The sequence below is a fragment of the Tursiops truncatus genome, chromosome 5 (genome assembly GCF_011762595.2).
Source record: "Tursiops truncatus isolate mTurTru1 chromosome 5, mTurTru1.mat.Y, whole genome shotgun sequence".
Lineage (NCBI taxonomy): Eukaryota > Metazoa > Chordata > Mammalia > Artiodactyla > Delphinidae > Tursiops > Tursiops truncatus.
Window position 1 is genome coordinate 103,383,584 of NC_047038.1, and position 22,803 is coordinate 103,406,386.

The window sequence follows — 22,803 nt, forward strand, 5'->3', positions numbered from 1 at the left end:
TTTAAAACACTCACTCTGGGATACTACTGTGCTTCTTTACTTCCAGACTGACCACTGCTCTAAGCAGTGTTGGGGCAATGCCTGGGCTGCCCGACCCCTTGAAGTTCAAGAAGAAGCATCAGGACTTCTCATGATGGGAGGTCAGAATCAATGTAAGTGACTTCCTAACAGGGACAGCTAAATCCCTTCAGTGATTTAGGTCTGTATGAAGTCTGCCATATAAAAGATTATTTCCAGTGTGTGGTGTTTGTCATCATCATACCCCAAAATCTTGCCTTTGACATAAAATGAAACTTTAGAAGCATTTCTCAAGTGTTAATTCTTATGTATCTCTGGTGAAAAGCACAGTGCAAAGATATAATGTGTTCAATTTGTTGTTTCCTTAGGATTACCCATCAATATTTTCAATTCCATTAAATATTAGTTTAAGGAAACTGGAGTTACTTTGAAAATTTCCATCAATGATAGCTTAGAGAAAACTTAGAAAGTCTAATTTAAAATTTTTGTGGACTTTAAAGATGAGCATAAATGTACTCATAAATGCATAAGTGGGCAAAGCTGCAAGATTTCTATCTTTGAGAAAAGTTTTAATTTTGTTGTAATTTGACATTGTTGTTGAGCATTGTTGCTTAGCACAGATTTATTTCTTTTCAGTGATGTTACTTCATGAAATGTCAACCATGTAGGAATTCCCAAAGATAACAGCTCCGTAAATTGTATCAGAAAACACTTGATGTGTACAAATGGATAATAGAAATAGTAGAAATAATGTTCATTTGTGATGAATTACACAAGACTAGGGTTGGATTTTTCCTTTGGGGCAAAATAAAGAAGTTGTAATATGATGCTTGTATTAAGATGGAGTTTTCATTAAGAATAGAAGAGGAGAAAGTGATGAAATAATAGAAAACATCATAATACCATCAAATTTATTCTCATCAAGTCCTGGGGATCTAAATATCTTTTCAAACAGTTTTCTTCTAACTGTTTATAAGTGACAAGGTTATGGTGTTTGAAGATAATGAGAGGATAATTTTCTTGTACTGTTGAACTCTAGAACTTTTGTGTAAAATTATAATACTTCATTATATAGAAAGAACAACAAAGTTCTACAGTAAGTAAAGATTCTAACTGGTTTCTGTTTTTCTAATGGCTTGCATCTAACTCTGATAAACAAGTTTAAACTTATATCATATAAAGTAATGTTTCACATATTGCTATTTTCCTTCATTTAATCCAATCCATAACATATTAAAATAATGAGTACTGGAAAGTACCTAAAGCAAAAAGCCCCAGGTATATTTTAGGGTTCCTATAATCAGTTTAAAAGAGAGTCATTTAAGTTCTGTGAGTATCAGATCTGATTCCCTTCCCTGCCTACCCTCCTAGGCTGTTGTGAGGATGAAATGAGAGTAAATATGTAAAAGTACTATGTTAACTGCAACAGACTGTAGAAAATTTGTTAATCTTTTGGGCAAGATTTAGAACAAAACATTTAAAATAATCTGGGTATTTTATCCAGCAGCGTTAGAGAAGGACATCTTCCTTATATAACTTTTATTTAAAAAGAGTAAGAAGGGACTTCCCTGGTCGTCCAGTGGTTAAGACTCCATGCTTCCACTGCAGGGGGTGCGGGTTCCATCCCTGGTAGGGGAATTAAGATCCTCTCCTGCATGGTGCATGGTGTGGCTAAAAGAATTTAAAAATTTTAAAGAATTTTTAAAGATGTGAAAGAAAGAGTAAGAAACGCAGCAATTAATATATAGTGGGCTGAAATACATAGAGTAACAACATCAAAATATTTACAAAAAGCAGCCTTAGCTATCACGGCATATACTGGAATCAGGCTGCCTTTGTCAGCCCTCCCTCCTCTCTCTCCCCTGCCCTCTCTAACTTCTCCACTTCCTTCTCTCCCTTTCTCCACTCTGTTTTCTTTCTACTCCCCTACTTTCCGAGGTTGGTAGGACTTTCTTGCTTGTCTCCTGACCTTACGTTTTATATTTTGTGGACCCTCTTTGTTGGTATTACATCACATAGACATCCTGGCAGGCTTTGTAGAAAGAGTTTGGACACCTTGCCCTTGGTGTTTTGTAGTGAAACAAGGTGGAGCTCTCAGCTGTGGACCAGAGAAAAGAGAGCAGTCTTTGGTCCCAGTGAGTAACAAAACCACAGGCGGTGTTGACAGGAGTGTATGGCCGTGCATTAACTGAGACAGTTCTGTGGTTTGAAACTCTTTAATTGTATCTGTCACTACCATTTACAACTAAAGAAAAATTTATTGAATCTCACCACATGTTTAGAATGAAAACTCAAAGAAGGACAGAACCAGAAAAGTAATGCATAAAAAGAAAGTAAGCAGAGTTTGAGAAGAAATACAAAGAAACCTGAATTGCATAAACAGGATAGCAGTCAAAGGTGAATTTTTCTGTTGGAGATGAGTTCTGGAAGGCTGTTGGATGAGAGAAGGACAGAGAGCTCATTATACCAGGGTTGCTGTGGCTTGTCAGGGCTGATTTCAGGAGAGCTGACTGGAGTTCTGAAACCTGGGGGACAGCACACACCAAGAACACCGGAAGGGAGAAAAACACCAAAAATGAATGGGTAGCAGGAGGTAAGGAACTCATTTATCTTGGCATTCATAGTTTAAACATCATAAACTTAAGAGGAATATGTTTTGAAACTATTTAAACTTATTAGCATCAAATACTTCTGTGATTCTTTGTTATTGGTTGTTTATTTTTGAAGCCTGCAATTGAAAAAGTGGTTTAAAAAGTGCAATATTTGCAAGAACATTGTATACCATTCTGTAATTACCCTGAGGTGGAAAATTGGGTTCTCCATTGTTCCCTTTTCTTCATTTATTATAAGCATCCTTTTCCTTCCCTTTCTTCCTCTGTCTCTTTCTGCTTCCTTTCCTTCCTTGTTTTCAATTCTCCCACTTCAGGATTTTAGAATGATTTCTTTAGACTTACAGGTCCTCACTGGACAATGGCACATCTCACAAGTATTTTCTTCAAACATATCAATCATAGGCACCATAAACTCGAAGGAGATTAATGTGTCACAGTGAATTTTCAAATTTTCCCTGTTACATAAAGAAACTGATATTGACAAAGACAAAACAGTTAAAAAAAAAACAGAGCATTACTTCAATAATTTGGGCTATTTGTTAGCATTGTCTTATGATTTTCACAATATATCTGTGTAAAAACTGGAAAATTTGGAATGTGATCTTTAGACAGAGGCTGCTCTTCTCTGAGGGTTAGAATCTGGTAACCAGTACAGGTTTTGAGAGTCGACCTCTGGTCAATTGACATTCCTTCCTCTGCCTGATTTTCTGCATTTGAGGGATTCTCAAGCTGCTGTAGTGTACCTCGGTCTCTCAGGTAGGAATATCGTTAACTAGCTTGTATTTGTCTTTGAATAAATTACCAAAAAAAGTGCCTTCTCTGAGCAGAAGAATTGCACCAATAGACTCTTCCTTTCAAGTGTGGCTTGGCACTGAGACTGGGCTAGGTTTAGGTCTCCGTATGCCACCTGGAAACTGTCACAGATGTATAAATAGTACTACAATTACATGCAGTAGCCCTACCTCCAAGCAATGGGAAAAATGGGAAATTTTCTCTAAACATGATGATGCTTTATATATTATCAAACCCCAAAATACAGCAAAAACTTGTTTTCACTCTTAGTCAATAATCAGAAACTGCTGACTTTTGGAATTAGCAGATTATCAACATTTTATCTGTCAGTTTTCAAAGTTTTAAACAAAGTATTATTTAACATATTATATAATTAAGTATCTTAACTATAGTAATATGATATTAATTATTAGAAAAGTAAATCAGAAAATTGTTTCAATGCTATTCAGTGAGGCCTTGGCGTAGAAAAATAATGCAATTTACATGAAAGATTAAATTTTGAATACTATCATGGGTCAAAGATTTGATGACAGTAATTTTGATTTGCCAGTCTTGGTAGCATCCCAGATTCTCAGATAACTTGGGAACCTGTGGGTTGCAATAGAAGTAAGATATCAAATTGTGCCTCTATGTGTGTGTGTGTGTGTGTGTGTGTGTGTGTGTGTGTGTGTGTGTAGGTTTTTTCTATCCAGTTATCTTTTTATCTCTATCTATCTCTTTTTCTTAACATATGAATTCATGTTTTAAGACCTACTCAGGAGATAGCAAGCTGGATGGGAAAGGTTTGCAATTAAAAACTTTATATTTAAAGCTGTAATATTCCTCTTAAATGTATTTAAAACATGAATATTAAAACCCCAGAAGAAATGAAATTTGGAAATAATGTGATTGGCAATTTGCTCTTATCCTCTGGCTAACGTTCCTATGGGAGAAGGTGACTCAGGGAGGGAAACAGGAGGCCACTCTGTCTCAAGAAGCAGAAGGCAGAGGGTGAGTCTTGAGTATATTTTAGGTTCAATTTGCACAATCTAGTGATGAAATCACCTAGTTTTCAGGGATTCCTACTGTTGTTCTGGACATTTCAGCTGGCATTAGTGCCACGCATTCTTTTCATTGATATTTAAGCCAAAGTAGACAGGTGCTACCCAGTGGTGCCATACCAGAGCCAGGAGCTGAAAGTCAGACCCCAAGAACTCCCAGCCAGATCGCTGTACTGTCCAACTCTGTTGCTTCACTAACTTCGCAATATTGGAACATTATGGTTTATACAATTGAGCAACTACAGTTTTGGACTCTATTTATTAAATCATGATAAGGTTTTATTGCACTAGATGAGTGGAGAATACTAGGTTTATGTTATTCTTTTTTTGAAATTAATTCCAGCTTCTTTATCAAAATAAAAAGTAATAGCTCTGGCCATTGACTATTCACGTTTGATATTACAGTTTTGAAATGTGAATTTGATGTTATATTACTTATTTAGAATCTAGAGCAGAACTCTAACTACTGAAGCTTCCTTTAAGAATTAAAAAAACAAGTATATAAAAATCTCAATTGGAAACTTTTGCTTCAATGAAGGAAGGCATGGCCTTTGGAAGATACATACTAAAATCAAGTGAAGGATATTAGCTTACTCTTTCAAATTTTTTATTTTCCTTTTATTTCCTTAGACTGTGTTTTATAGGAATATTGAATTTGTGATTCTTACGTTTGATACTGATGAAGGACCTTTAAGCAAGTTCAAAGTAAAACTAAAATAAAAATTATTAAGATTATCTCTAGAACATATTAAGTGTGTTTAATTCCCTTTAGAACTGGAAATTTTAACTAGTTTTTAAAAAAATTTTTCCTGCTCTATCTATTGCATTAGCAACCATAGACCAAGTGACATCATTGTTTTTAATAAAACAGATTAATAAAAATGTAAGAAGATTAAGCATTTTAGATTCTGGCTTTTATGCTTAATATGAGAGTATTGGTTTGAAGCCAGTACATGCTAATTTATTGGCACTTTCCTTGAAGTAATGTAGAAGATTACCTCCTCTGAGATTGTTCACCTGGGGTAGTCATTCTCAGCCAAGGAGCAATTTTGCCCCCAGGGAACATTTGGCAATATCTGGAAACATTTTTGGTTGTCACAGCTGGGGAGGTGGGTTGCTACAGGCATCCAGAGAATAGAAGCCAGAGATGCTGCTAAACATCCTACCATGCATAGGACAGCCCCCAGCAAAGAATTATCCAGTCCAAAATGTCAAATAGTGCCAAGGTTGAGAAAGCCCTGGTCTAGGAGTGTTTATTGCTTCCTCCTATTGCTTTCCTTTTTCCTTTTCCTTCTTTCTTTTTCCATTCCTCTTACTTAAATAGGTATGTGTAGCCTTGTGGAGAAGGGTAAGTGGCTGTTTATTTTGTACTAGATGTAATCTTTTAAGAATTACTTCCTAAGGTGTGGCTTGTACAGAATGAAAAGGTGGTCAGGGGGCCTGCACTTGGCTGTACGACCTTGGACTTGTCACTTACCTCTTTCTTTCTCTAAAAGTCAGAACTGAGCGAGATCTGAGGTTTCTTTTAGCCTCAGAAAATCAAAATATTTTGGCTAAACCATTCATTCAACCTCACACAAGCACCTTCTTGTGTCAAATGCCATTCTAGGTGCTGTGAGTGAACTGGTACAGAAGATCAGAAGACGTAGCTTCTGATTTCTCAATGCCTGTGATTTAACTGGGGAGATGGATGTGTAAACAAAAGTGATCACACACTGTGAAAAGAATTCAAATAAAAGAGGCTATTGGACGAAAGGAGGAATTTGCCAGAAGGGGAGGCAGGGCATCTCAGACAAAAGGAATGGCATAGGCGAAAGCTTAGGATTATGAAAGCCCTGTTAGGTTAAGTAATATTGAAAAGTTTCAGTGTGATGGGGATATGGTTGCTGAATGAAAATGCTCTTCTTGTGTTGCTTTAAAATATCAAAAATTTACAAAAGAATTTTACAGCTATGAAAAATAAATATTATCACATAGTCCTTGCACTGGAGCCATTGGTTCATGTCCAAAGTGTTCATCACAAGCACAGACAGCCTGGATCACAGTCTGAGGATCCCGTCAGGTCCTGTCTTTCCTACTGTACTTGTCTTAACTTGTGCCTGATCTGCTGCTTCATTGTTAAAACTGTGGATTGTGGTGCAGAAGAGCCAGGAACAACGCATCCAAATTTTAAGAAGTGTCTGCTTTTCCCCTCTATCAAGTTCCCTGGAAATAGTTTAGAATTTTAATAATCCCCTTGGGGCAATGGACTTGGGTAATTAAAACAGCTGATTTAATTCACAAATGTAGGTCATCCCATTTAACCCTCCTAAACAAATAGAGAGCATGATGACAGAAATAGTGCCAAGGCTTCTGCCACACATAGACAACAGGCAGCACCGGTTTTTGGCTTGGTGACCAAACACTGGTCAGCATTGCTGAACTAGTGATTCTCAGCTCGGCCTAAGGCACCATCATACTCAATTGTCTTTTGCAGCTGTGAAAATCAGTATCTTCCCTTAGAGTATGTCATAAAAGGGAATGAGACTATTCTGAGGGAAACTGATATTTTATCAGCTGTAAAGAAAGAGACAAATTTTGCATGAGTTTTCCCTCAGCAAATCTGACTTTTCTCAGGAGAAGGGAGTTTAAGTAGAATAACTCCTTTTGCTGCTTTTCTTTGGAAATATCCAGATATAAAAAGAAGTCATGTAGTAGATATCACAGTGACTGGAGAGTTCAGGAAATCTCTCTTCTCTTTCCAGCCAAGAGCTGACTTTCTATTACGCTTAACTTCTTGATGTCTGAACTTCTCCTTCTAGAAATAAATCTAATAGTACCTGCTATTCTTGGCTCAGGACTTATGAAGTAATGTCTATAGAGTATTTGTGAAGAAAAAGGTTCTATAACACAAATAAGTATTTTTCCACCCTTGATATCAGTTAGTTTCCGGTTTGTATGACTAAATTCTAAGTAGTCTGACATTTGGCAACCTCTTTTTTTTCCCATCAGAATGTAAAATTCGTGATTAGCCGCTCATTATGAATTTGTCACAACTTCACTTAACCTAATAAATATCCCAGAAAGAGTTGACTTGGCTAGAGCTGAATCAGTACAGCTTTATGAATTTGGCCACTAAGTTAAGCCAATAGTTTTAAATCTGTACTGATCTAAGGACGAATGTGCAGAAAGCAAGACCTGGGTGCATTCTCCCAGAATCAGTGGAGTTCAGCTGTCAATCAGGTTGGTTAGAGGAGGAGGAGGTACAGATGAATGTGCGGAAGGTCAGCATGTCCCCCTTTGATATGTAGAGACCAGCAGTGGTACTAGCAGAGGGACCAACTGAAGAATTAGTGGGCAAACAATCTTAAGTGTGACTTACGAGATTTAAAATGTTTTGAGTTCTTAAAGATTGTTCATTATGCCATAGGTGCATGTTCTTTTATGGTCTATTAGATTTTGTTTTCTATGTAAATAATCATCTGCTGCCTGCTTAAGAGACAGCTGTACACGCTCATTTATAGATAGGCTGTGGCTGCTTTTGCATTACAATGGCAAGCTACGCAGTTGCAACAGAGAATTTTATGGCCCACAAAGACTAAAATATTTACTATCTGTCTCTTTACAGAAAAAGTATGCTGACCCTTGCTTTAAAGAAATACCTTTGGTAAACAAAAACTATAGATAAATTCTCTCAGTGTCTAATTCACCCAGACAAATGAAATTATTTTCTTTTGAAGAAATGATAACCCCCAATACTTTCTTTTCATCTTATTTGCTTTATAATACCTGAGAAAGTCTTTTAAAATGCAAATATTGAAATAATGTGTAAAAAGAACCATATTTCTTATGATCTATAAGCACTCCAGAAAAAAACGTATGCATATAGTAGTATAGTGACTGCAAAGTGATCTCTAATAGTGTTACCAGTTGTATTAGGGAAGTGAATAAACAATAACAATAACAACAGCAAATGTTTATAATATGTTTATTCTGTATTAGACACTGTTCTAAGTACTTTTAAATTTTTTCTTCAGCAACCCTTTAAAGTAGGATAATTATTATTATTTTTTAACATCTTTACTAGAGTATAATTGCTTTACAATGGTGTGTTAGTTTCTGCTCTATAACAAACTGTATCAGCTATACATATGGCATACATCCCCATATCTCCTCCCTCTTGTGTCTCCCTCCCACCCTATCTATTCCACCTCTCTAGGCAGTCACAAAGCACCGAGCTGATCTCCCTGTGCTATGTGGCTGCTTCCCACTAGCTGTCTATTTTACATTTGGTATATATGTAAAATATATATGTATATATGTCTCTCTTACTTCATCCCAGCTTACCCTTCCCCCTCTTCGTGTCCTTAAGTCCATTCTCTATGTCTGCATCTTTATTCCTGTCCTGCCGCTAGGTCCTTCAGAACCTTTTTTTTTTTAGATTCCATATATGTGTGTTAACATATGGTATTTGTTTTTCTCTTTCTGATTTACTTCACTCTGTATGACAATCTCTAGGTCCATCCACCTCACTACAAATAACTCAATTTCATTTCTTTTTATGGCTGAATAATATTCCATTGTATATATGTGCCACGTCTTCTTTATCCATTCATCTGTTGATGGACACTTAAGTTGCTTCCATGTCCTGGCTATTGTAAATAGAGCTGCAATGAACATTGTGGTACATGACTCTTTTTGAATTGTGGTTTTCTCACGTTATATGCCCAGTAGTGGGATTGCTGGGTTATATGGTAGCTCTATTTTTAGTTTTTTGAGGAACCTCCATACTGTTCTCCATAGTGACTATGTCAATTTACATTCCCCCAACAGTGCAAGAGGGTTGCCTTTTCTCCATATTCCCTCCAGCATTTATTGTTTGTAGATTTTTTGTTGATGGCCATTCTGACCAGTGTGAGGTGATACCTCATTGCAGTTTGATTTGCATTTCTCTAATGATTAGTGATGTTGAGTATCCTTTCATGTGTTTCATGGCAATCTGTATATCTTCTTTGGAGAAATGTCTATTTAGATCTTCTGCCCATTTTTGGATTTCATTGTTTGTTTTTCTGATATTGAGCTGCATAAGCTGCTTGTATATTTTGGAGATTAATCCTTTGTCAGTTGCTTCGTTTGCAAATAATTTCTCCCATTCTGAGGGTTGTCTTTTGGTCTTGTTTATGGTATCCTTTGCTGTGCAAAAGCTTTTAAGTTTCATTAGATCCCATTTGTTTATTTTTGTTTTTATTTCCATTTCTCTAGGAGAAGGTGCAAAAGGATCTTGCTGTGATGTATGTCATGGAGTATTCGTTCTGCCTATGTTTTCCTCTAAGTGTTTTATAGTGTCTGGTCTTACATTTAGGTCTTTAATCCATTTTGAGTTTATTTTTCTGTACGTTGTTAGGGAGTGTTCTAATTTCATTCTTTTACATGTAGCTGTCCAGTTTTGCCAGCACCACTTATTGAAGAGACTGTCTTTTCTCCATTATATATTCTTGCCTCCTTTAGCAAAGATAAGGTGACCATATGTGCATGGGTTTATCTCTGAGCTTTCTATCCTGTTCCACTGATCTATATTTCTGTTTTTGTGTCAGTACCATACTGTCTTGATTACTGTAGCTTTGTAGTATAGTCTGAAGTCAGGGAGCCTGATTTCTCCAGCTTCGTTTTTCTTTCTCAAGATTGCTTTGGCTCTTCCGGGTCTTTTGTGTTTCATACAAATTGTGAAATTTTTTGTTCTAGTTCTGTGAAAAATGCCAGTGATAGTTTCATAGGGATTGCATTGAATCTGTAGATTGCTTTGGGTAGTATACTCATTTTCACAATGTTGATCCTTCCAATCCAAGAACATGATATATCTCTCCATCTGTTTGTATCATCTTTAATTTCTTTCATCAGTGTCTTACAGTTTTCTGCATACAGGTCTTTTGTCTCCTTAGGTAGGTTTATACCTAGGTATTTTATCCTTTATTTTGCAATGGTAAATGGGAGTGTTTCCTTAATTTCTCTTTCAGATTTTTCATCATTAGTGTATAGGAATGCAAGAGATTTCTGTGCATTAATTTTGTATCCTGAAACTTTACCAAATTCATTGATTAGCTCTAGTAGTTTTCTGGTAGCATCTATAGGATTCTCTATGTATAGTATCATGTCATCTGCAAACAGTAACCGTTTTGCTTCTTCTTTTCCGATTTGGATTCGTTTTGTTTCTTTTTCTTCTCTGATTGCTGTGGATAAAACTTCCAAAACTATGTTGCATAATAGTGATGAGAGTGGGCAACCTTGTCTTTGTCCTGATGTTAGTGGAAATGTTTTCAGTTTTTCATGATTGAGAACGATGTTGGTTGTGGGTTTGTCATATATGGCCTTTATTATATTGAGGTAAGTTCCCTCTATACCTACTTTCTGGAGGGTTTTTTATCATAAATCGGTGTTGAATTTTTCAAAAGCTTTTTCTGAACCTACTGAGATGATCATATAGTTTTTATACTTCAATTTGTTAGTATGGTTTATCACATTGATTGATTTGCATATATTGAAGAATCCTTGCATTCCTGGAGTAAACCCCACTTGATCATAGTGTATGATCCTTATAATGTGCTGTTGGGTTCTCTTTGCTAGTATTTTGTTGAGGATTTTTGCATCTACGTTCATCAGTGATATTGGCCTGTAGTTTTCTTTCTTTATGATATCTTTGTCTGGTTTTTGTATCAGGGAGATGGTGGTCTCATAGAATAAGTTTGGGACAGTTCCTCCCTCTACTATATTTTGGAAGAGTTTAAGAAGGATAGGTGTTAGCTCTTCTCTAAATGTTTGATAGAATTTGCCGGTGAAGCCATCTGGTCCTGGGCTTTTTGTTGTTGGAAGATTTTAAATGACAGTTTGAATTTCAGTGCTTGTGCTTGGTCTGTTTATATTTTGTATTTCTTCCTGGTTCAGTCTCAGAAGACTGTGCTTTTCTAAGAATGTGTCCATTTCTTCCAGGTTGTCCATTTTATTGGAATATAGTTGCTTGTAGTAATCCCTCAAGATTCTTTGTATTTCTGCAGTGTGAGTTGTTACTTCCCCTTTTTCATTTCTAATTCTGTTGATTTGAGTCTTCTCCCTTTTTTTCTTTATGAGTTTGACTAATGGTTTATCAATATTTTTTATCTTCTCCAAGAACCAGCTTTTAGTTTTATTGCTCTTTGCTATCATTTCCTTCATTTCTGTTTCATTTATTTCTGATCTGATCTTTATGATTTTGTTCCTTCTGCTAACTTTTGGGTTTTTTGCTCTTCTTTCTCTGATTGCTTTACGTGTATGATTAGGTTGTTTATCTGAGATGTTTATTGTTTCTTGAGGTAGGATTGTATTGCTATAAAGTTCTCTCTTAGAACTGCTTTTGCTGTATCCCATAGGTGTGGGATGGGTTGTTGTGTTTTCATTGTCATTTGTTTCTAGGTATTTTTTTTTTATTTCCTCTTTGATTTCTTCAGGGATCTCTTGCTTTTTAGTACTGCATTGTTTAGCCTCCATGTGTCTGTAATTTTTACAGATATTTTCCTGTAATTGGTATCTAGTTTCATAGCACTGTGGTCAGAAAAGATACTTCATATGATTTCAGTTTTCTTAAATTTAGCAAGGCGTGATTTGTGACCCAAGGTATGATCTATCCTGGAGAATGTTCCATGAGCACTTGAGAAGAAAGTGTAATGTGCTGTTCTGGGATGGAATGTCCTATAAATATCAGTTATGTCCATCTTGTTTAATGTATCATTTAAAACTTGTGTTTCCTTATTTATTTTCATTTTGGATGATCTGTCCATTGGTGAATGTGGGGTGTTAAAGTCCCCTACTATGATTGTGTTACTGTTGATTTCCCCTTTTATGGCTGTTAGCATTTCCCTTATGCATTGAGATTCTCCCACGTTGGGTGCATAAATATTTACAATTCTTATATCTTCTTAAATTGATCCCTTGATCATTATTTAGTGTCCTTCTTTGTCACTTGTAATAGTCTTTATTTTAAAGTCTATTTTGTCTGATATGAGAATTGTTACTCCAGCTTTCTTTTGATTTGCATTTGCATGGAATATCTTTTTCCATCCCCTCACTTTCAGTTTGTATGTGTCCCTAGGTCTGAAGTGGGTCTCTTGTAGACAGCATATGTACGGGTCTTGTTTTTGTATCCATTCAGCCAGTCTATGTCTTTTGGTGGAGTATTTAATCCATCTACATTTAAGGTAGGTATCAATATGTTTGTTCCTATTAACATTTTCTTAATTGTTTTGGGTTTGTTATTGTAAGTCTTTTCCTTCTCTTGTGTTTCCTGCCTAGAGAAGTTCCTTTAGCATTTGTTGTATAGCTGGTTTTGTGGTGCTGAATTCTCTTAACTTTTGCTTATCTGTAAAGGTTTTAATTTCTCCAACAAGTCTGAAATCCTTGTTGGGTAGAGTAATCTTGGTTGTAGGTTTTTCCCTTTCAACACTTTAAGTATGTCCTTTACTCCCTTCTGGCTTGCAGAGTTTCTGCTGAAAGATCAGCTGTTAACCTTATGGAGTTTCCCTTGTATGTTAATGGTTGCTTTTCCCTTGCTGCTTTTAACATTTTTTCTTTGTGGTTAATTTTTGATAGTTTGATTAATATGTGTCTTGGCATGTTTCTCCTTGGATTTATCCTGTATGGGACTCTCTGCGCTTCCTGGACTTGATTGGCTATTTCCTTACCCATATTAGGGAAGTTTTCAACTCTAATCTCTTCAAATATTTTCTCAGTCCCTCTTTTGTTCTCTTCTTCTTCTGAGACTCCTATAATTTGAATGTTGGTGCGTTTAATGTTGTCCCAGAGTTCTCTGAGACTGTCCTCAATTCTTTTCATTCTTTTTTCTGTATTCTGCTCTGTAGTAGTTATTTCCAGTATTTTATCTTCCAGGTCACTTATCCGTTTTTCTGTCTCAATTATTCTGCTATTGATTACTTCTAGAGAATTTTTAATTTCATTTATTGTGTTGTTCATCATTATTTGTTTGCTCTTTAGTTCTTTCAGGTCCTTGTTAAACTTTTCTTGTATTTTCTCCATTCTATTTCCAAGAATACGGATATCTTTACTATCATTACTCTGAATTCTTTTTCAGGTAGACTGCTTATTTCCTCTTCATTTGTTTGGTCTGGTGGGTTTTTGCCTTGTTCCTTCATCTGCTGTGTATTTCTCTGTCTTCTCATTTTGCTTAACTTACTGTGTTTGGGATCTCCGTTTCGCAGACTGCAGGTTCGTAGTTCCCGTTGTTTTGGGTGTCTGCTCCCAGTGAGTAATTGTGGTCCAGTGGGTTGTGTAGGCTTCCTGGTGGAGGGGACTGGTGCCTGTGTTCTGGTGGATGAGGCTGGATCTTCTCTTTCTTGTGGGCAGTACCATGTCCGTTGGTGTGTTTTGGGGTGTCTATAAACTTATAATTTTAGGCAGCCTGTCTGCTAATGGGTGGGTTCATGTTCCTGTCTTGCTAGTTGCTTGGCATTGGGTGTCCAGTGCTGTAGGTTGCTGGTCGTTGTTGGAGCTGTGTCTTAGTGTTGAGATGGAGACCTCTGGGAGAGCTTTTGCCATTTGATATTACATGGGGCCATGAGGTCTCTGGTGGACCAATGTCCTGAACTCGGCTCTCCCATCTCAGACGCTAAGGCCTGACACCCAGGCAGATCTCCAAGACCCTGTCAGCCTACAATGCTCAGTAGAAAATTGAGAAAATAAGAGAAAGAAAGAAGGAAAATTTTAAATAAATAAAATAAAGTTATTGGGCTTCCCTGGTGGTGCAGTGGTTGAGAGTCCTCCTGCCGATGCAGGGGACACAGGTTCATGCCCCGGTCTGGGAAGATCCTGCATGCCACAGAGCAGCTGGGCCTGTGAGCCATGGCTGCTGAGCCTGCACGTCTGGAGCCTGTGCTCCGCAACAGGAGAGGCCACAACAGTGAGAGGCCCATGTACCGCAATAAATAAATAAATAAATATTTAAAAATAAAGTTATTAAAATAGAAAGAAATTATTAAAGATAAAACAATTTTAAAGTAATAAAAAGCAAAAGAAAGAGAGAAGGAACATAGCAGGCAATGAAACAAAGAAAACAAATCCACCAATGATAACAAGTGCTAAAAACTATATCAAAAACAAAAAACAAAACAAAAACAAAAAAAAGGACTGTCAGAACCCTAGGACAAATGGCAAAAGCAAAGCTATACAGACAAAATCACACAAAGAACCATATACATACACACTCACAAAAAGAGAAAAAAGAAAAAATATATATATATATATAATGAAAAAAGGAAGAGAGCAACGAAATCAATAAACAAATCTACCAATGATAACAGGCTCTAAATACTAGACTAAGATAAATGTAAAACCAGAAGCAAATTAAATGCAGAAAGCAAACCCCAAATCTACATTTGCTCCCAAAGTCCACCACCTTAATTTTGGGATAATTCATTGTCTACTCAGGTATTCCACAGATTCAGGGTACATCAAGTTGATTGTGAAGATTTAATCTACTGCTCCTGAGGCTGGGGGGAGAAATTTCCCTTTATCTTCTTTGTTCACACAGCTCCTGGGGTTCAACTTTGGATTTGGCCCCACCTCTGCATGTAGGTCACTTGAGGGCATCATTTGGAAAGTCTGAGGTCTTCTGCCAGTGTTCAGTAAGTGTTCTGTAGGAGCTGTTCCACATGTAGATGTAGTTTTCATGTATTTGTGGGGAGGAAGGTGATCTCCATGTCTTACTTCTCCACCATCTTGAAGGTGCCCCCTCAATAATTTAATTAAATTTTAAATGTTTTTCTACTAACTGATTGACAGTTATTTTCTGGAAGAGATGAGAAATTACTGATAAGTTTGCTGCTGGACAATATGACAGAAGTTTTCTATGATATTTGAAGACTTTAGATGCCTTTTCTCTCAACTTAGAAAATGTAAAGTCAGCTGGAATAAGACAAGGTGCTTCCAAGCCGTAGGAGCAGAGATGGGCAGGAGGAGAAATCTTGTTGTGCAGCATTTTACTTCTTAAAAGGAAATGTGAAAACCTCCTCTCCGTTTAGGTCTCTTTCCCTTCCCCAACTTTAAATATTTAAATTTAAGTATCATTGTCTTAACAACTGTATGATATCACTTATATTTAGAATCTGAAAAGCTGAACTCCTAGCAATAAAGACTAGAATGCTGATTACCTGGGCCTGATGGGTGGGAGATATAAGGAGATATTGGTTCAATAGTACAAACTTCCAGTTTTAAGTTGAATAAGTTCTCAGGATCTAATGTACTGCATGTTGATTATAGTAAATAATACTATAATATACACTTGAATGTTACTGAGGGAGTAAATCTTAACTTCTCACCACAAAAGAGAAATTGTAATTATGTGACATGAAAGAGGTGTTGACTAAAGTTATGATGGCCATCATTTTGCAATATACGAAGGTTCCAATTCAACCCATACACCTTAAAGTTGCACAATGCTATAAGTCAATCTTGTCTCAGTAAATCTGGGGAAAAAATAAATATCACTGTTTTGAGTAACAGATAGTATTATAATTTTCATTTTAATCATCAAATATGACTTATAAAACCCATGAGGAAGAGACCCTATTGTGTACACACCCAAATTCTGCTCCTTCTCTTGTTCTTCCTTCCTTCATCATGCTCCAAGATCCTTTCATCTATCATTTATCATTTCTTAGCCTACTCACTGGAAAAACTATGAAATATCATGTATTTTTAAAGATGAAATACCTGATGTATTCATTCAGATATTGCTAATTCAAATTTTGGATCTTGGGGTTTTCACTTATCTCTTTATTTCATTTTGGTTCTCAAGGACAACAGAGGGTATTAGAATATTCCATGATTATTCTGTCTCACATATCACACACAACATTCTCAGAATAACAATACTAGAACTATTATTACCAATTCTGATTACTGAAAACAATAAAACAAAATGTCTTTGCATATATACATCTATGAACCTCAATTTTTTGTCAGAGCTTAAAACCATAACATATAATATTTTCTTCCTTCTAACCTTCATCATTTTTCTTTGTTCTGCAAATAACTACTTATTTAATGCTCCACACAAGTTCTTCTGTTGATGTCCCTCTAGACATTTTTATTGTCTGAAATTTGTTCTCTAATAGATTCCTGAAGAAGGGCTAATAGTAACCACCTTCTGTGAGTTCTTTCCTATTGATAACAGTTTACTTTGAAAGTCAGTTTTGTTAAGAATGATCTTTGGCTCAAATTTTCATTTTTTTGAGCATCTTAATCATACTCTCCAGTTATTTCTGAAATAAAGCACCACTTTGAAAGACAATTGTTTTCTTTCCCTTATACTTCATATACTCCTTTTATCTCAATGTCCACAGGATTTTATTTTTTTTCTTTCAAGTCCAGAATTTTACTAGATTATCTGTTGATGTTGGTAGTTATGGGTTGATACTCTCAGGTATATTATGTGCTTTCTTAATATATAATTTTTAATATCTTTATTTTGGGAATTTTTTATTATAATTTTTATTATTTATTTTGTTTCCTTCAGAGACTAGATATAAAATAATAGAGTGATTATAAGGTCCTTTAATTATTTTGATAGTATTGCCTCACTGATTTTTAGCTTCTTATATTATGTAAAAATTCAGAAGCTGTTGTGATTCCTGTTTTACTGTATGTTTCTCCTTTTTCTGACTCTTTTCATACCCGGTGTTCTGAAATTACTCAAGTATTTGCCTTAGTGTAAGTCTTTATTCTTTCATTGGGCTAGGCACCAGGTGAAACGTTTTTTATGTAGAAAGTCTGGTTCTTCACTTTGGGAAAATTTTCTTCTTTTATTTCTATTTTTTAATTGAAATATAGTTAGTTTCTGGTGTACTACATAGTGATTTGACATTTTTTTCAGTTAAGCAACAAATATTTATTGATTGATGTTTTAATGCTGAATAGGACAAACATTTCCTGTCCTCCTGGAACTTAGAGTTTTGAATGATATGGAAACAGTAGTCAGTGCCATTGCAAGGGTTGAAACTCATGTGCCTCTTTACTCTTAGTCTAGTATTTTCTCCATTACCATCTTCTTATTTTAGCTCTTATTGAAAAATTGTACTCCTTACTGAGTTTATTTTAAATTGTATTTAATTATTATAATACGTAAGGATATTATGAATATCATTCATTGTCTAACTCAGGAGTATAGCTATAACTACCCAATTTCCAGAATTAATACAGCCACTGAAAATTCTGTTTTTGATGAAATGCTTAATGATTTGGCATTTGCATATGTTATGAAATGATCACCATGATAAATCTAGTAACCATCTATCCCCATACAAACTTACTACCATATTATTGACCATATTCCTTATGCTGTATATTACATCCCAATTGATTTATTTTATAACTGGAGGTCTTTACCTGTTAATTCTCTTCACCTGTTTCACCCAATCCTTGCCCCCAGGAATCACATATTTGTTCTCTGTATCTATGAGTCTGTTTTCATTTTGTTTTGTTCTTTAGATTCCACATATAATTGGGAGCATACAGTATTTGTCTCTCCCTGTCTTATTTCACTTAGCATAATACCCTGTAGTTTCATCCATGTTGTTGCCATTGGCAAGATTTCATTCTTTTTTATGGCTGAGTAATATTCCATTGTATATTTTTACCACATCTTCTTTATCCATTCATTGATGTATGGACACTAAGGTTGCTTCTATGCCTCAGCTATTGTGAATAACAAACACTGTATTGAACATAAAGATACATATGTCTTCTTAAATTAGTGTTTTCATTTCCTTCAGGTAAATATCCAGAAGTGAAATTGCTGAATCATATTGCAGTTCTATTTTTAATGGTTTGAGAAACTTTCATACTGTCTTCCATGTTGGCTGCACCAATTTACAATCCCAACAACAGTGCATGAGGGTTCCCTTTTCTCCACATCCTCACCAACACTTATTATTTCTTGTCTTTTTGTTAATAGCCATTCTAACAGGTATGAGGTGATATCTCATTGTGGTTTGGATTTGCACTTTCCTGATAATTAGTGTCTTCTATTATCTCTTTAATTTTTCTCTCCTCCCTTTCTTAATTCTCACATTTTATAATTCTTATTAGTTGAATGCTTGGCTTCCTGAATTAATTTTCTAATTATTTTCCTTTTGTTTTGTAGTTTTCACCTGCTATAGTCTGACTGTTTGTGTCCCCACAAAATTCATATATTGAGATCCTAATCCCCAATGTGATGATATTTAGAGATGTGTAAGGTGTAAGGTGGTTATGTCATGAGGGTGAATCCCTCATGAAGGACATTAGTGCCCTTATAAAAGAGGCCCCAGAGAACTCCCTTGCCCTTTCTGCCATGTAAGGACACAGCAAAAAGAAGACTGTCCATGAACCAAAAAACAGGCTCTCACCAGTCAGCACCTTGGACTTCCCAGCCTTGAAAACTGTGAAAAATAAATGTCTGTCATTTATAAACCACCCAGTCTGTGGTAATCTGTTTTAGCAGCCCAAAAGGAGTAAGGCACCATCTCTTTGCCTTTTTTAAGAATATAATTATATAATTTATAAAAGCCATGCTTTTCAAGTTTAAGTTTGATGTGCTGACAAAAGCATGCAGTCATTTAACTGTCACCACAATATCCCAAACTTCCCTTGTGCTCCTTTGTTGTCAATCCCCTTACCCTGTTCTCATCTCCAGACAACCACCACTGTGTTTTCTATTCCTGGAGTTTCCCCTTAAAATCTCTGTCTTTTTGTTCTCTTTTCCTATAAATTTCCTGAACTTATAGTTTTTCTAATTACCCTTCTAAAAAGAATTTTAATTTAAGCTGTATTTTAAATTTTTCTTAACATCTTGTTCTTATTTCATGGCTGCAATGTCATTTTATCTGTCTGTGGATATTAATTAAGGTTTCCTGAAAGTTTTTTCTGCATTTCCTCAGAGTTCCCTTTTCCTTTTGCTATTCATTTTTTAAAGTTGAATATATTTTTCGGATGTCCGATGGTTCTTAACTATCCAATCATATTCAGTGTGAAGTGCTGAAAAGCTGATCGGAAGTCTGTGTGCTTGGGTGGGTCTTTCAGGGTTTTGGGCTTCACTGCAGAGTGAATGTATTCATTGTTAACTCCAAAATTATTTGTAAATATTTTGCTTGGTGTGGTTTGCTACTTCCAAAGAATGAGCCACTCATGTCCTTCCTGATTATTCTAGTCTTACAAATTTGGGGCAGGAAAAACAAATTTGGAGCAGGAAAAGGGGCCTGTGGATCTCACTGATGGCTATGAAAATATCACTTAACCATTTTGTTTGAATGCCACATCTCATCCTGTGTTTATTCTCTGCTTGGTGTTCCTAAGTCTGGAATCTGATTGGCTACGTTTCTCCAGAAACTATAAAACTTTTTTTCTGGGAAGCTTGACAGATCTGGATGGGGTAGGGTTTGGGTATCCAACTATTCTTTAAACAGATTTTGAAAAGACCCACCTGTTTTCAGCCCCAGCCTCGTCTTAGCCTTCCACTATACATGGAGCTCTCCATACTTTAACCTTTCTAGGGTTCTACAGGGTTAATTGGCTTGCTTCCTCTTCATTATTTCTTAAGGATTATCTTTCTTCCATTTTGCTAAGTCACTTATGCTTCCTCTATCTACTTACTATTTAGATTTAAGGTATATCTTAGTTTCATTCAAGATGGTGTCTAGACTTTGCTTTCTTGTTCTATCTATTGTTTATGGGATGTTTTTGAGAGTAGAAGAGTATGGAAATGTCTTTAAATATCCATCTTGAAATGAGAAGTCTACAGCTATATCCTTAAATATAGCTATGGACTTCTCATACATAAACTGCAGTCTTTTACAGCATTTGACACAACTAACATACTACTCTTTTTTTGAATTGAAGTATAGTTGATTTATAATATTGTGTTCATTTCGATGTACAGCACACTGATTCAGGTTTTTTCCAGATTATACTCCATTATAGTTTATTACAAGATATTGGGCATAATTCCCTGTGACTTTCATGGTTGTTATTACTTTTATTCTCTTATATCTTCCTTTCTCTATTCTTATGGTGCCACTGTCATCTATAATATCTGTTAAACATGGATGTAATTCAGTGTTTTAAAATTATCACTTTTTTGACTTTCCATCAGTGATCACTTGGATGATCATATCTAACTTTAACCAAACTGCAATTCTGTATGTCCACCTTCTTACTGGGCATTTTCATTTCTGTGTTCTATCCATTTTAGTAAAAGTCGAATATTAAAATCAAAGATATATTTCTTACAAAACCAGCTTCTCTTCTCTTTCCTACTTCAGGACACTATAGTTTTCCTATGCAATCATGCTTGACATTTTAGAAGTACCTTTAAATACAGCCTACATGTATAATTGGAAATTAAATCAATCTACTTGTTTTTCTTTAAAGTTTTATGTGATTGCAGTCAACGTTTTCTTTCCATTGCTGCTGCTTAAATCCAGTTTGAGCTATTTTTTCTTTTATTCTAATAAGAGACATACATTACACATTTGTATAACTAAAGAAATCTGCTCAGTGTAAATTCTGTCACACTGATGTAAGGAAGTTGAAATTCCTAAAAACTGTACAAAATAGGTCTTTCTTTACACACACACACAAACACACACACACACACACTGTGTGTGTATATATATATATATATATATATATATATACACACAGGCATAAAGATAGCCAAAGAAATTGGTAATTTTATCATGGACAAATTTGTTGTATGGAGAGGAGAAATTTATTTCTTAAGTTGTTCAAGAAAATAAGGTTTCTCAGTTATATGCATATGTGCAGAGTAGAAATTGTTCCAAGCAAAATACCATGAGATTTTTTGCCCTCCTAGATATTCCTGTCTGTGTTATTGTTAGGAAAGACATGAAAGAGGATGTGACTTTTACTTATCATATATCATCTGTTTTATTAAAGAGCAGAATGCACATGGCAACCTTTGTTATCTAATTTTTCAACTGAGTACAAAATTGGACAGCATCAAACTTGCTTGCATTTTGTAAGCATTCACCATGTATTGGGATATTTCTCCTTGGTGTTCTATATCCTGCTACTTAGCTGGAACTGTTATACATTTGCTCAATCTTGTCTCTTAAGATTGCTCATTTCATTCTATATACAGAATAACTTAGAATTTAACATGATTTTGTTGTATCAGAGATTTCATTATCACTTTACATCATTTAGATCTGAGAATAAGATGTATTTTCTATATCTTCAGAGCTTTGTAATTGGATCAAGGTTATATAAAAACCTAAAATGAATGTCTTCTCAGTACATGTTTGAAAGATATGATTTGGTTTTCTGTAACTCTTGTTCTACTGTCTTTACTTCTGAACATAAAGCCTTTACTGAATTAACTTACTTCTTATTTACTGGTTTATAAAAGACAGAGCTTGAGAAGAGCTGATTCCTCTCAGGTCCTACAGAATAAATTGACCTTGTTCTAATGATGAGGAAAGAATTAAATTTTAGGAGAAAAGTAGAGATAAATTGAAGACAAGAAATTGTTTAAAAGTATAAAAAGAGCATATACCATGTATGAATGAAACAAAGTGCAAACCATTTTAGCATAGCTGAGAATTTATGAGGCGGGAAACAGAGGACAGGATATTTAATGAATGATGAGGCTAAGACATATTTTAATAATTCACTGTTGCTGAAATGTATCGACTGATCAAACTTAGCATTACACCTTAACAAAGATTGGGATTTTTATGTCCCAATACCAACATGAAAATGTATTTAAGTTTGAAGTACATTCATTTGAAAAAAGAAATTAAAATTAAGTAAAAAATAGGAAATAATTGTCCAAAGTACTCCCACATATAAGGAGTAAATGCTGTTACCAATAGCTAATTTTTATTAGCTTTCCTTCCTTCCTTCCTCTCTCTCTCTCTCATTTATTTTTCTTTTTTTTTCTACATAATAAAACACAATTACTATATTCAGGCTCTCTTTCCTGTTATTTTTCCCTCCTTCCTTGTCACCTTGACTTTCTTTTTTTAAATTCTGGGATTTTAAAAAATTGGGGAGTTCCCAAGTAAAAAAATGAGGAGAAACAACACTTGTTGTTTGAAATGTGTTGACTTAAGGTAGGGTTAGAATCAATGACTTTAGAGTTCCTCCAGTCTGTGTTTAGACCTCAGCTAGGATACTTACTAGCTGTATGATCTAGGTCTAGCTACTTTTCTTCTGTTAGCTAATAATAGCAAATATTTGAATATGTATGGTGTTCTGGTCATTCTTTTACATTTTGGTTATTAACCCATTTATTCCTCACATTTAAGCCATTTTACAGATGA

General features: G+C 35.3%; 1 protein-coding gene across 4 annotated transcripts in view; it reads left to right on the plus strand.

Moving 5' to 3' along the window:
* The window catches only part of TLL1 (tolloid like 1), a 261,296-nt gene that overhangs the window by 40,023 nt on the left and 198,470 nt on the right, over positions 1-22,803 (plus strand). For 2 of the 4 annotated variants that reach the window (XM_073805456.1, XM_073805457.1), the window contains exon 2: positions 47-152. The exons of the other annotated variants lie outside the window; for them this stretch is intronic. In XM_073805456.1, coding sequence (XP_073661557.1) covers positions 47-152 — 106 coding nt within the window. The remainder of the gene's footprint in view (positions 1-46; positions 153-22,803) is intronic. 4 annotated transcript variants of the gene reach the window in all.